Below are 12,736 nucleotides of genomic sequence, written 5' to 3' on the forward strand. Positions count from 1 at the left end.
TGTTGCCTGACCTTTGACTTTAGGCTATTTTACCAAATGTATAACTATGATGGTTCTAGTAATTACTTAGTTTTTAAGAACTAGATGTCTTTTGCTTCCTTTTATGGTTAAGAGCACTAACCATAGAAGATAAACAGGTAGATTTTTGTGGCAATAACACATACATTGAGAGAGATGTTTATATAGAAGGGGGAATTGGTACTTTGGCAAACTGTCAAATTTGTATGTATGTGTTCCACACTTGAAAGGAAGATAGAATGACGTATTGCCTCTATTCTCGTCAATGGGCTAGTGTTTGGGGAACTGAGATTCCATGTGACAACACTGTTGTGTAAACATCCCTTCCTTTTAGGAAGTATTGGATTTGCTTTCTCAATAGCATTCCGCATTGTTGGAACATGTCTAAAGAGCAAAGAGATGCATCTGCTGCTTGGGTTCTGCTTGCCAGCTGGTTTGAACAACTATAATGTTTGTTTATTCTTGATGTGTCAGCAAAGTTTTCCTTTCTCCATTGTGGTTGTTATATAACTTAAACATCATTAGATCAACAACAAGGACTATTTATTCAGAATCTGCTAAGGCCTTGAAGGATACAAAGCCTCTGAAAGGTACCCTTGTTATCTGGCAGAGAAAAAGGTCAGGGATTTCCGAAAGAAAAGGTGCTGAGATACTATATATTGATTGCGAAAGGACAGTATAAAGAAAAAGACCTGGTCAAGATACATTCTCATGTCATGTATAACTAAAAAGAACAAATAAAAAATAAGAAAAAGGCCTGTAGGCACTTGGAGAGGAGTAATAGAGAGAGTGTGAGGTCACCAGACCAAGGCATGGTGCCAGCCTAGGTGAGTGTGCCGAGAGTAGACCAACGGGCTGTTTGGTAAGGGTTTTTGAAGACTGGGGGTGGCAGAGATAGAAACCTGCTTCAGAGGACTCTGAACGTATGGCATTGGACTTTTGGGTTAATCATCACTGCCATTCCCCAACTCCCCCCCACCCCCCATAATTCTGTATTGAGAACCCTTGTGCTTTATGTTTTAATTTTAGGCACCAAGGGCATCCTAGAAATAAATATCCCTTTTCTCTTGTGAGATTGTTCTGACTATGTCATTAATGGTGTGCTTCTTGTTTTGAAAGTGTAAGGATTATGAAAACATCTTTTAAGTGTTTTGAGTTCAGGTTGCAGCTGCTTGTGTTTATCAAGCCTTCCTTCTTCCTGGATGGAGCACCTACTCTGAATTTCAAACTTGACTGGATCCTAAATAATAGGAATGAACTACATAGATCACTTCTTTTTTCCTGTATGTGCTGACTTCTCTCTTCCATCATGTATCTATAAGTATCTACATATGTCTACACATACAAACACACTTGCATTTTTCAGACTGTAATGTAATGAAATTTATTGTGTTCATAAACACATAGGTTTTGTATTGTCTTCTTATATAAAAAAGCTGCTGTTCTTGGCAGTAACAGCAAACACACTACCAGTTCACCTAGCATGATTAATTACAAGTTTTATAAATAGAAAATCAGTGCTTAAAAATACACACATTAACTTGTGTGACCATTTGAGGAAAGTTGCCTATAAAATAAATTAATTTCCTTTTGAGGTCTACTGTAAAATTATAGTTGTTAGATTGAGAATAGAAAGGTTTATGGCACTCTGAGCTTTAACATTTATCGTGTGATGGTGATGAAGTGTTGGGAAGCACAGAGGGAGGGGCCTGCCAGCTGGAAGAGCAGTCAGGAGACACTCAACTTTAGTAACCCTGGCATGAAGGCACAAATGTCTGAAGCAGAAATGGAAAAAGTGTGAATGAAGCCTTCATATTATACCTGTTAATAGTGAATTGGCAAGAGAGAGGGAGGGAGCTCAGATGATTCCAGAATTTAACTTAAAATATCTAGGAAACTAGGAGTACCATTATAAGGAATATGTGAGAGAGGTGGGTGGGGGGAGATATCAGCTGTGTCATGGAGGAGAAAGGCACTATTTTGTATGTTGGGTGTCTCTTGCTAAGGATCAGTGTTAGGCTGTAGACCTGTCTTCTGCCTCTTTGGATTACCGTTTGAGCTTTGGAGCCCTGGACACTTACTGGCAGAACTGGGACTAGGAAGGTAGCTCTTGGCTCCTGGTGCAGTGTTCTTTCCACTCTCTGGTTTGCTTTGGAGAGAAGAATAGCATTTTAGGAAGGTTCTTGATCTTACTTTAGATCTTACCTTTGACTAAAGATTATTTTGAAGAAATCCTGGCCTGTGGAAATGACTAGCTCTAAACAAATATGAAGAAGATATACTCAAGAGATCTTCTCCAAAGCCAAGAAGGTTTAATTTGTAACTTTAAAAATGTCTTTTCTTCCCCTGTAGAAATTCTACACCAGCAGTAGTAATCAACTCACTTCTTAATAGGTTTTCAGAATTAGTAGTTTTGGAGTCTCTTATACTTTGCCAATTCCTAACTACTTAAAGTTTTTTTAAAATATTTTTATTCCAAAATAATATTTAGGGCACAGTGACCAAGATAGAATATTCCCAAAATTATTCTTGCTTTTTTCTTTAGTTAATGTAATAATGACTTAAATGAAGTTGTTCCAACCTAAGCACCACTCCACCTTCTTTTTTTGCTACTAATAAAACTTGTATGACAAGATAACAAATACAATTTAAACCAAAAGCTTCTTAAGTTTCTCACCATGTAAATAAGCAAATCAGACCTGGCAATGCCAAAAAAACTTATTTCAGCTATAAAATTCTTTGGCTCTTTTAGCATAAAAGAGAATTATGGGTCAGTTTGACTACAATTTTGGAATTGATTCAGAACTTAGAGGGACAAGACACAGCATTTTTTGAGTGCTTACTCTGTCAAGCAGATGCCAAATGCTTTGCATGTGTTATTGCCTGTGATTCGCTTGGCAAACTATTAGGTTTATTTTATCCCCCTCATTTCAGATACTTAACTTGCCCAAGGTCATGCAATGCCAGAAGTCCCATCCCAACCTGCTTTCACATCAGGTCCAACGTTCATTTCACTCAGAGTCCCTACCTAACTCAAAAACTTTTACTATAAAAACGAACGGACATCTACTGATAAGTATCATAACAACTTTAATCCTTGTTTCATAAGAGTTTTTAAAGAGCAATCTACCACTTTCTAGAAGTTGTGCTGAAGTTGTTAAAGGCTTAAAGAAAAAAGGCTGTGAAAGACTGCTAAGCCTGATATAAATCAAGAAAGGAAAGTTCCGCCTTAACCGACAGTGAACATGCTTATTGGTTAGGATTGAACAGGCTGACTCATTTCTTTTTTGCCGTGGCAGAGGGCCACACCCGGCATTCCAAAACCCCTCTGCCGCCCGGCCACACCCGCCGGCCTTGGCTGCTGGAGCCTTTGCGCTGAGCTCGGCGTCCCGGTTCGCAGCTGCCTTCCAGGAGAGGATCCGTGCGTCTCCCGCCCGCCCGGAGCGCAGGGCGCAGCCGCCGTCCTCGCGCTGAGCGGGGCAGGCCCTGGGGAGCGGCGGTGTGGTCCCGCCGGGCCGTGGTCTGCGAGCAGCCTTCGCCTTCGCCTTCGCCTTCGCCTTCCCGCCTGCGCCCGGGCGGCCAGCGCGCACTCGAGCGCGCCGGTGCTGCGCAAACTTGGTGCTCCAGGAACTTTCCAGCGGATTCTGCCTACGAGAGGAGAGAGTAAGTGTTGTCCCTTCTAAGATGCTGTGGTTCGTGAAAATGCTCTCTGGGGAGGCTTGCGCTCGCAGACTGTGGGACCTGATTAAAAGCAAGGAAGAAACAAACACTTCTTGCCTTCCAGAAAACATCCGTTCGGGGATTAATGTGCAGTTTCGTTTAACCCGCGAAGTAAAGGGAATTTTCCTTTTTTCCGGATTTTGCTTTGACGCTAAACCTGGCATTAGCCAGTTACACCTGAGAACGCTCAGTGCAGTGGCGGAACCAGTGGTCAGGATAGAGGTAGGCAGAATCAACAAATGTACAATTGTGTGATGCCAACTGCAGTGGTTTTAGAGCCCAGGATCAGGGATGGTTTCACCGTGTTTCATTGTGGGGTTATCAGATTTTCCTAATGGAGGTTTTCAAGAGAGTGGGAATGTATTTACAGTTTGGTTACTAAGTTTTTTGGCCTTCTCAGACTCCAGCCGCTGTACAAAAAGATCTTCCAGCCAACTCCCTTGGCTGTTAGAAGCTTGCTAGTCAGGGAGCTCTGTACCAAGTGCCAGAAGGAAGCACGTGCTCTCTGTGTTTTGGAATGAGCGTGTTTACTCTGTAGTTATGCTTTCTATTTAGTATGGCCAGGTAATTGCTTTTGTGGAATTTATAAAATACATAGAAAAGAAAGGCCATTGATCTTTATTTTTAAATTTGTTTTTGATGTGTGTAGTTTTTACTTACATTGTGCCAAAATAGGAATTGGGGGGGCCCTAATTTGGAATTTAGACTTGAGTGGTACAAACGTTTATCATTCCACTTTTAACCCAGTTGAGTTTATTACGACTTTTAAATGTATGTAGAGATGAACTTGATGAGTTTCTTAATCTGCTTTTCTAGGAAAGAAATTAGTCAGCAAGTGCATTTGGATGGTACACATGACTTTTTGGTAGGGAGAGGGCTGACCATTAGACTCAGGGTCTCACACATGCACAGACCTATAGCTGCCTTGTATGTATGCTCCCTCCCCGCCAACTTATTTTCTTGCAAGAGGTCCAAGACATAGGGGACAGGGAAAGTAAGTCTTATGGTTACTTCTGGTCTTGTAATTAGAAACACTGTACTAGAGAGAGAGAGGCAGACTGAAGCTGTCTTGGTAGCATAAAGTATAACAGGAAGGTTTTTAATTGAATTGTTATGAATAGTATCATTACATTTCTGCATTTGTGAAAATCTGGACTAATTCAGCCAGTAGACAGGAGAAAGGGAAGAGTGGAAGAAAATTCATTGTAGTTGACTTTTTTAGGTCTATGAAGGAAACTTGTCTAGAAAGAAGTCACTTCTAAATTGTGTAATTAAAACTTTGGAAACTTTAGTTATCCTATGAGCTCCTCCTTCCACTCTTTTCATACTGGTAGGTTAATTGTTAAACTCAGTTGTTATGATTTTTAACTGCAAGCGCCTCTGTGAAAAGTAACAACTTGTAATCTTTTTTTTTTTTTTTTTTTGAGAAACTGTGATGTTTGGAGAAAAATGACTTTAAGCCCTCTGGGGTAGTTGGAAAAGCCCCCTCAGGTAGTGAGAATGAGAAAATATTTTATTATATCTCAAATGTCTAAAACTTCAAAGGAATAATTAAATTTGGGTTTGTATTGGACCCTTAATGGTTATTAACAGGGCTGAACGTGTATGGATCTCCTTTCATCAGGTGCTGAGATATTTTGCATCCATGATTTCATTTAATTTTCACAGTAGTGCCAACAGGTGGAAGTGGTATTATCCCTGTTTTATAGTTGAAGAAATAGCCTCAGCAAGGTTACATAACCTGCTTCAAATTTCACAGCAAGTTAAGTTAGCTTATGTTAGAAGTTAGCATTTGTTATTTTTCCCATGTGACTCCAATTGCTCTTAAAATAGTGTTGATTTTTTTCTGTGTGAGATGATCCAGCAGAGTTTCTTGGTCCAAAGCAGATTTTTCGGTGATTTAAAAGGTCCTTATTGCCCCAATGCTCCAAATCTCAAAGTTCAAGGAATGACATATTTACTCTGGAAGCTTGTGGTTTTCAAATATTAGCTGAGCAAACCCTGTTCTTGATGGGCCAGTCATACACATGGCTGCCTTGAAGTTGCTGATCTTTGTTGGCCTTCTCCTTTTTTTTTCTGAAGCCCTTTCAGTTCTGAATGTATCCTTTCTGCTCCTCACGAAGTGTAATGGAGGCTTTCTCTCAGTGTAAATCCAGGCTCTGGATCCTGCAGTTGAAAGGATGTTCTGCAGTTGAAACCTCTGTGAGGCACACCTGCAGTATTTTATGTGCTATGAGAAATGTTTTTAAATTCATGTTAGCACTTAGGTTAGCGTTAAACCTGTTTGTTGAGAACAGTGAGGTTATTAAAGGTACTATGTGAGTGCTAAAACTTGTTAGAAGGAGGTGGAAAGTTAGTGTGTCAATTCTGAGAGTTTCTCTGCTGGAGCACCTGTTAGCATGTCCTGGTACGAGAGAACAGTACAGCCTACATAGCAGACCATGAACTCCAGCATCTATTCCACCTGTTCATCCTTACCATATACTTACCAAGAATATATCTCCTAGCTTCCCAGGCCAACCAGTGTTGCCCTGGCCACTCCTTACATCTCTCTAAATTCCAGCTGCTTTAGGTGACTTCAGTTCTGTAGGATGCTGAAAGAACATGCCATGGTGATGCACTTAGGAGTAAGTAATCTTGGAAAAATCATGGGGCGGGTGGGGGGTGGGCACACGCATGTCAGGAGATTCAATTTTCAAAAATGGGGAGATGGTAAATTCTGAAATCTTAAGATTCTGAGCTTATGTTGTTGTCTAGCTGAATTGTAAAACGCATTTTTGAACAGGTGGATCAGTATCACTTAGAAAAAAGTTATGAGGATCAGTATCTAGCATATGTTTGCTAAGGATCACTCATGTCCATAACCTCATTAGACAAGTGTATGAGGGCAGTACCATAGTTATAATATGTCAGCTTCCATGAGACATTGAACAATTTATGTGTGTTCTTTACTCCAAATGGAAAATGTGGATTGGGCAGTAAGTAGGTTTGTGTCAGATATGAATAAGGTGCCAGGGTTGTGCTTCGATGAGAACACTTGATGTACATACAGCTGGAGGGAAAACACATTATTAGAGATGAAGTGCTTAGAATCATGGAGATGATATTCCCATAGTTTTTTAAGCACTGTAAATAGGGATTAAAAACAGGGATTCTAGAGTCAGACCTTGTACAATTTATTGGAGTTCTGTTTGCCTTAGTTTCTTCATTCATAAAATGCAGATAAAAATAAATATACTAACCTCATAGAACTGTTGAAGGTGTTGCAGGATTAAATTAGATATTCCATACGAAGCGCTAATAACAGTCTGATCGTGCATTGTGTATCTTAGTTCTTTTATTGTTGCTATGGCTTTTACTACCTTTCCTATTACTACTTGAGGCAGTGCTGTGTACATTTCTGAGTTTGTGTTTTAACTTATGCCCAGAACTGGGAAATGAGATTCTGGAGAGCATCTAGAAACTCTTTGAACAGTGGTTCAAGGACACTGGGCATGTTTACCTTAGCATAAAAGCTGAGGCAGTACTTGATTAGTATTACCAAACCAGGAAAATAGAGATGTTTGCATTCTGTGTCCTGTACATTTTGTCCAGTTTAATAAGTGATTTCTCTTAAGGAACTGTGGCTTGGTGTGAGAGAAATTTCTACTAAGTTAGAATTTAAGAGAGCTCCTTCCTGGAATTAGTACATTTTTCACTTGTGTGGTCTTGGACAGTTAGCTTAACTCAATGGTCCTCCACAGAGTACAGTGGGACATTTGGTGATATCTGGACATAGTTTTGATTGTTATAATTGGGGCAGGAAAGTGTGCTGCTGGCATTTAGTGGGTGGAGACCAGGGATACTGCTACACATCCTATGATGGCGCAGGACAGCCTCTGCAAGGAAGAATTACCCTTTGTGTTGGCAACGTTAAGGGTGAAAGACCCTGGCTTCTCAGTTCAGTGTCTGAGTTTGTATTTGTGAATTGTGAACCACCAAGTGGCTTTAAGAGTGTGTTTATGAAAGAGACTCTTGAGAGTGAATGTTTTCTGAAATCTGCAGGAGTGTACAGAGCATGTGTTTTATCATTGGTAGCATGATAAAATAGTATTTGCTCCATTCTCTGGAGGAATATGCTACACTGGTTTGGGAGTCAGATGGACCTATACTCCACTCTCAGCTCTCCCACCTTAACCTGCTGTGTGATTTGAGGCGAGTTCCTGTATCTTTGAAAACCAAATCCCTATTTCATTGGGTTTAGAGGAATGAATAGGATGTGTACCTAAATTATGTAGCATGTCCTTGGGCACAGTGGTAATCACTATTTGTTTTTTACATTCATATTGGGTGGTGGTAATGAAACTGAGTGGTACTTATTAAAATGTAAGATTTGGAAAGAGGAAGAATGAGGAAATTAGCTTTTTAAGAGTTAAAAGATGATAAATGAAACATTCTTGCCTTCAGAAGGGGGTATAATTTTAGAGAAGTAAATGTCTTGGGAGATGTTGCTTTGGCCTTGTGGGGAAGGAAAATAATAAGCACTAAGGGAAGAAGTACCCATGAGAGGGAGGGAGGGGATTAAGTTGTACTGAAGACCAAGAGTCATCTCTACCATAAATTAGTCTGAAACTCATCAAGAAGGTAATTTTTGTGTTGGGAATTGCCACACTGTAAAAATTTGTAATATTTACCTGTAAGCAGTGTGATTGTGTTGCTTTTCATACCACTTTTGCTATTATGGTTTCTTAATGTATTTTCCAGTACCTGAAGAAGTAAGCAGTGTGCCCAGCCAGGCATTTGTGCAGATGTGTCAATTTCATTGTCTTAGTATTTTCCCCCTCAGCCTTCCTGTAACAGTAGAGCAAAGCTTTCCTGTAATCACTCTTCCTGCCATCTCCACTTGTGTATCAGCCATGGAATTAGGCATCTGGAGACTCCATGAGCCCCACTATTTTCGCTCTGTAGCAATCTGCAGCACAATGTGTCTTATCCAGAAGAGCGGCTGGGAGTATGTGTGTGTTTGACTTGGTGGGATTTTTGTGTGTGTGATGGGATTGGGTGAGAAACTTTCAAAGTGTTCACAATCCACCTGCAGTCTGCCTTGTAAAGGCGGAATGTCTTTGGTTCTGATCATTTTCCAGGGCGGTGCAATAAGAGACCCAGTGAGGATGCACTCGTTCTGTGGCTTAGGAAAAGGCTCTTAATTCAGGTTGAACAATTGAAGTTAGTGATTTGGAAAAAGGGTTTGATTTTAATTTTCTTTCTGCAAATCCCTGTTGCATTTTAATTGAATAGTGTGACCCTCACATAATTTGAACCCTCAAATGGAGCAAGTATTAGCCACCCACTCCCCTCTGGACATCTTTCCTGTGGGAAGCAGCGAGGAGAATGCAGGACTGGCTCTCCCCGCTGGAGTGGTGACAGCCCAGGGGGAAGCATAGCAGCTGCAGTGTGAGTGCCTTGCAGAATGGGAAGGTTGGGGATCAGAACACACTTCTGAGATGTTTATAACACTGACAGAGCCCTGCGAGTCCATGGAGGCCTTTCTGAAGGTAACCTTCAAGCTCACTTAACTTCTGATTGCACAGAAATAGAGGGTGATGTTCCCTCTCCTGTGGCCTTGAGCCACCCCAGAGTTGCTGGGTAAGCAGTATTTGCAAAAAATGTAGAGATTTTAATAGAGAATCCTGAACTGGTTACACAATATTGCATACCTCTGTGGACTCCGAAGCCAAGAGTTTGATATTCAAGCCAAGCTGAAAATGGGTTAATAATGAATAAGCTAAAGGAAAGACTAAGCTAGTTGTAATTTTAGATAGTACTAATGACCACAGTTCTTGAGACTGGTAGATGATTTTTCCTCTTCAGGTGTTTTCTGTCACTTCAGTTTCTCAGATGTGGACTGGACTAGAAATTACCCCATGCTGCTGAAAGGGCTTGAAGACTGCTCATATATTTTCAGGACAACTGGTCATTAACTTCTACAATATTTGTTACCAAACCCCCAGATTCTAGTGTGCTGAGTCAACAGATATAAAGATTTCTTTGCATTTTTGAGAGTTTTAGCTTGACATTTTTTGACTCCTTTAGGGCATGAGTGCAGTTTTCTCTTTTAAAAAGAGCTCCCTCCTCTCTGAAACTCTGAAAGCCTTCACTTCACTGTGAAATGATGGTTTCTGCAACAGGTGTGGTGTGTATGCCATTCATGAAGACCAGCAGGCAGATCTCTGCCTTTTTACCTTGGGAAAAAGATTCAACTCAAAAAAAAAAAAAACTGTAGAACATACCTGCAGTGAATGAATCATAGCAAAGATATACAAAGCAAGTAAAGAGATGGAATTGCTTCTAGGGCAGCATCATAACTTTGATAAAGGTACTAATGTGTTCCTCTGAAAGGGAATTTGTATGAAGAGAAATTTAGAGAGAGAGTGCTTGGAGACTGGGGTGGGTTGCCAGTTTGAGAGTTCAAGGCCTTTCTACAGGGAAGAGACCTTGCCAGAGTGCAGCATTAACAGGTCTGTGTACAGATCTTTGACCTGCTGTCTGTGGGCTTTTGCAGTCAGACTGCCTAGGATCTAAACCTGGCTTAGAGTGTGGTCTTTCTCTGAGCCTACCTTAGCCTTACAGTGCAGTGTCAGGCCACACAGGAAGTCACAAGATATATTTCTGTTCCGTACTCACTTTGCATCCTTTTGACTGCTATTTGACCTCCTCATGTAGTGATGTGATGTTTTTGGGAGAGACATTGATCAGCATATCAGCATTCAACCCAAATTATGGTTTTTATTCCCACAATAATGTATTCAATTAGCATTTTTACTTTAATATCACCTATAGCATGGTTAGCACAAACCATGCTATCATATTTAATTAATTATCATATTTATGCATTGGCAAGATTAGGGCCGCCTTGGCCTGTGGTGAGTCCACCAAGATGGTGTGGCACTCCAGGGACCAGTTGGCTTGGCCAGTGTTGCTTGTCTCTGCTGTGAATGCCCTCTTCTGACTTGTGACACAGGAGTGTGATGACCATTGTAACACTATTATCTTTTTTTGCAGATTAGAAAACGTTGGGGGAAAAAATGAGTATTGCCAAGTGCTTATTCATGCTAGAAATGTAGTGTTCTGTTCTGTGAGTGACTCATGTAAACATGAGTAAACCAAACTAGAGTACATTGTAATAGTTACAATTACAAGGTAAACTAATTCCTACGTAGCTGAATTGCACAAATTACCAAACAACTAAAGAAATCCCCAATCAAAGCAGTTCATAGCAAAAACTTCACAGAACTTTTCATTGTGGTTTTTTAATGCTAAAATTCAAATTTCATAATGCTAGTATTAGATTTATAAAGTACACTTTTATTTGGTTCTCAGGATAACAGGTAACATGAAGTTTCTTGAGCATTTTGGTCTCAGAAACTGTCATACTTTAAAATTCATCTTATGTTCCCACTGTTGTACTAAAACAGTCTCTTGCAATTTTCTGCTGTTAATCCTAAATGATTTTTAAAGTGTTGACAATTTCTTCTTCTTCCTTCCTCCCTTCCTTCCTTTCTTCCCTCTTCCTCCTCCTCTTCCTCTTTTCTTCTTTTTCTTCTTCAAATGTGGTACTGGCGATGGAAATCAGGGCTTTCTACTATGCCTGTTTAATTTTTTATTTTGAGACAAGGTGTCTCTAAGTTGCCAGGATGGCCTTGAGCTTGTGATCCTCCTGCTTTAGCCTTCTCAAGTTGCTGAGATTCCAGATGTGCACCACCACACCCAACAGGAGTTTCTGTTTTAAATTATTTTTTCCATATGTAGTTAAAAATTGGGCAATGATGATTCAGCCAAAAGTTCAGCCTTAAAGAAAATAGGTATTAGGCAGGATATCCATTTTCAGGGAGTTCCTACATAATTCCAGACACTTCTTAGCTTAGCTATGACTTTTTTAGACTAAATAAAGGTATATATTATTTTACGATTCCTAAGGGTTTTTTGTTTGTTTTGTTTTTTTGGTACTGGGGTTTGAACCCAAGGGGCACTTAGCCACTGAGCCACATCCTCAGCCCTTTTTTTTTTTTTTTTTTTTTTTTTAAATATTTTATGTAGAAACAGGGTCTTGCTGAGTTGCTTAGGGCCTTGCTAATTTGCCAAGGCTGGCTCTGAACTCAAAACCATCCTGCCTCAGCCTTGCACCTCAGCCTCTTGAGCCACTGGGATTATAGGCGTGTGCCATTGTACCCAGCTTCCTCAGGTTTATACTTTGGATCTTGGCAGGGTATGATGGCTTTTGAGAATAGACACAGTGAATTTCAGCACATGCATATGTAGCCATTTTATTTTAACAGAGTAGTGAAGGCCTAAGCAGGGGGAAAGAACCTCTTAAATTTACAACAGGAGGGAACTTAGTCAAGTTATTTCCACAGGTGATCATGTGGTAGGAAGCCAAACAGGGCACATCAAAGAAATGGACAAATGAGGAAGCCAAGAGATAAGCAGCTGTGGGAAGTCACTACCAGCCCAGGGCTAGAGGGACAAATGGAGGTAGGTGTCTGTTAGTGGAGCTCTGGGGCAGATAGGAACCAAAGCCATAAAAGAGATCCAGAGATGTCAGCAGAGAGGAAGGCAAGAAATGCTCCTGGCAGCTTCTCCATTTCTTCTTCAGGCACACAGAACTAAGCACTTCTTCATTCTTGTTTTCATTGTTATGTTCTGTGATACATGTCTTAGCAAATTGAGAGAGATTAGGTAGTTTAAGGCCATGTAATCAGGAGCAGAACTGGGCAAATGAAAATTCTTGGTCTTTTATTTGTGCTTGTTGCCATGAGGCTAACCCAGGAATGCTGGCAGGTAATGGGATTGTATCAGTTCATTCAGTCTGGGGGCAGAAACACAAAATAACTTGAGCAGGGAAAGTTTGGTAAAAATCATTAGTCATTATAAGGGTTTGGAACAATGATAGATTTTGTAATAAGAAGCAAGCAGAACTCTATAGGCTGTAGAACTAGTCAATATAGGGAACAACCCCTTC

General features: G+C 40.4%; 2 protein-coding genes across 5 annotated transcripts in view; one reads left to right on the top strand and one right to left on the bottom strand.

Moving 5' to 3' along the window:
* Sgms1 (sphingomyelin synthase 1) overlaps positions 1-12,736 on the top strand; it is a 318,450-nt gene that overhangs the window by 221,138 nt on the left and 84,576 nt on the right. The window contains exon 1 of one of the 4 annotated variants that reach the window (XM_047552420.1): positions 3,317-3,681. The exons of the other annotated variants lie outside the window; for them this stretch is intronic. The gene's annotated coding sequence lies outside the window, so the exon portion shown is untranslated. Of the gene's footprint in view, positions 1-3,316; positions 3,682-12,736 lie in introns of those variants that run through there. 4 annotated transcript variants of the gene reach the window in all.
* Positions 3,030-7,058, bottom strand: LOC124985658 (uncharacterized). The gene is made up of 3 exons (XM_047554339.1): positions 6,981-7,058; positions 4,107-4,243; positions 3,030-3,759 (listed from the first exon to the last, which is right to left on the bottom strand). Exons 1-3 carry the CDS (start codon positions 7,056-7,058, stop codon positions 3,030-3,032), a joined length of 945 nt encoding a protein of 314 aa, XP_047410295.1.

This window comes from Sciurus carolinensis, chromosome 5 (assembly GCF_902686445.1).
Source record: "Sciurus carolinensis chromosome 5, mSciCar1.2, whole genome shotgun sequence".
Taxonomy (NCBI): Eukaryota; Metazoa; Chordata; class Mammalia; order Rodentia; family Sciuridae; genus Sciurus; species Sciurus carolinensis.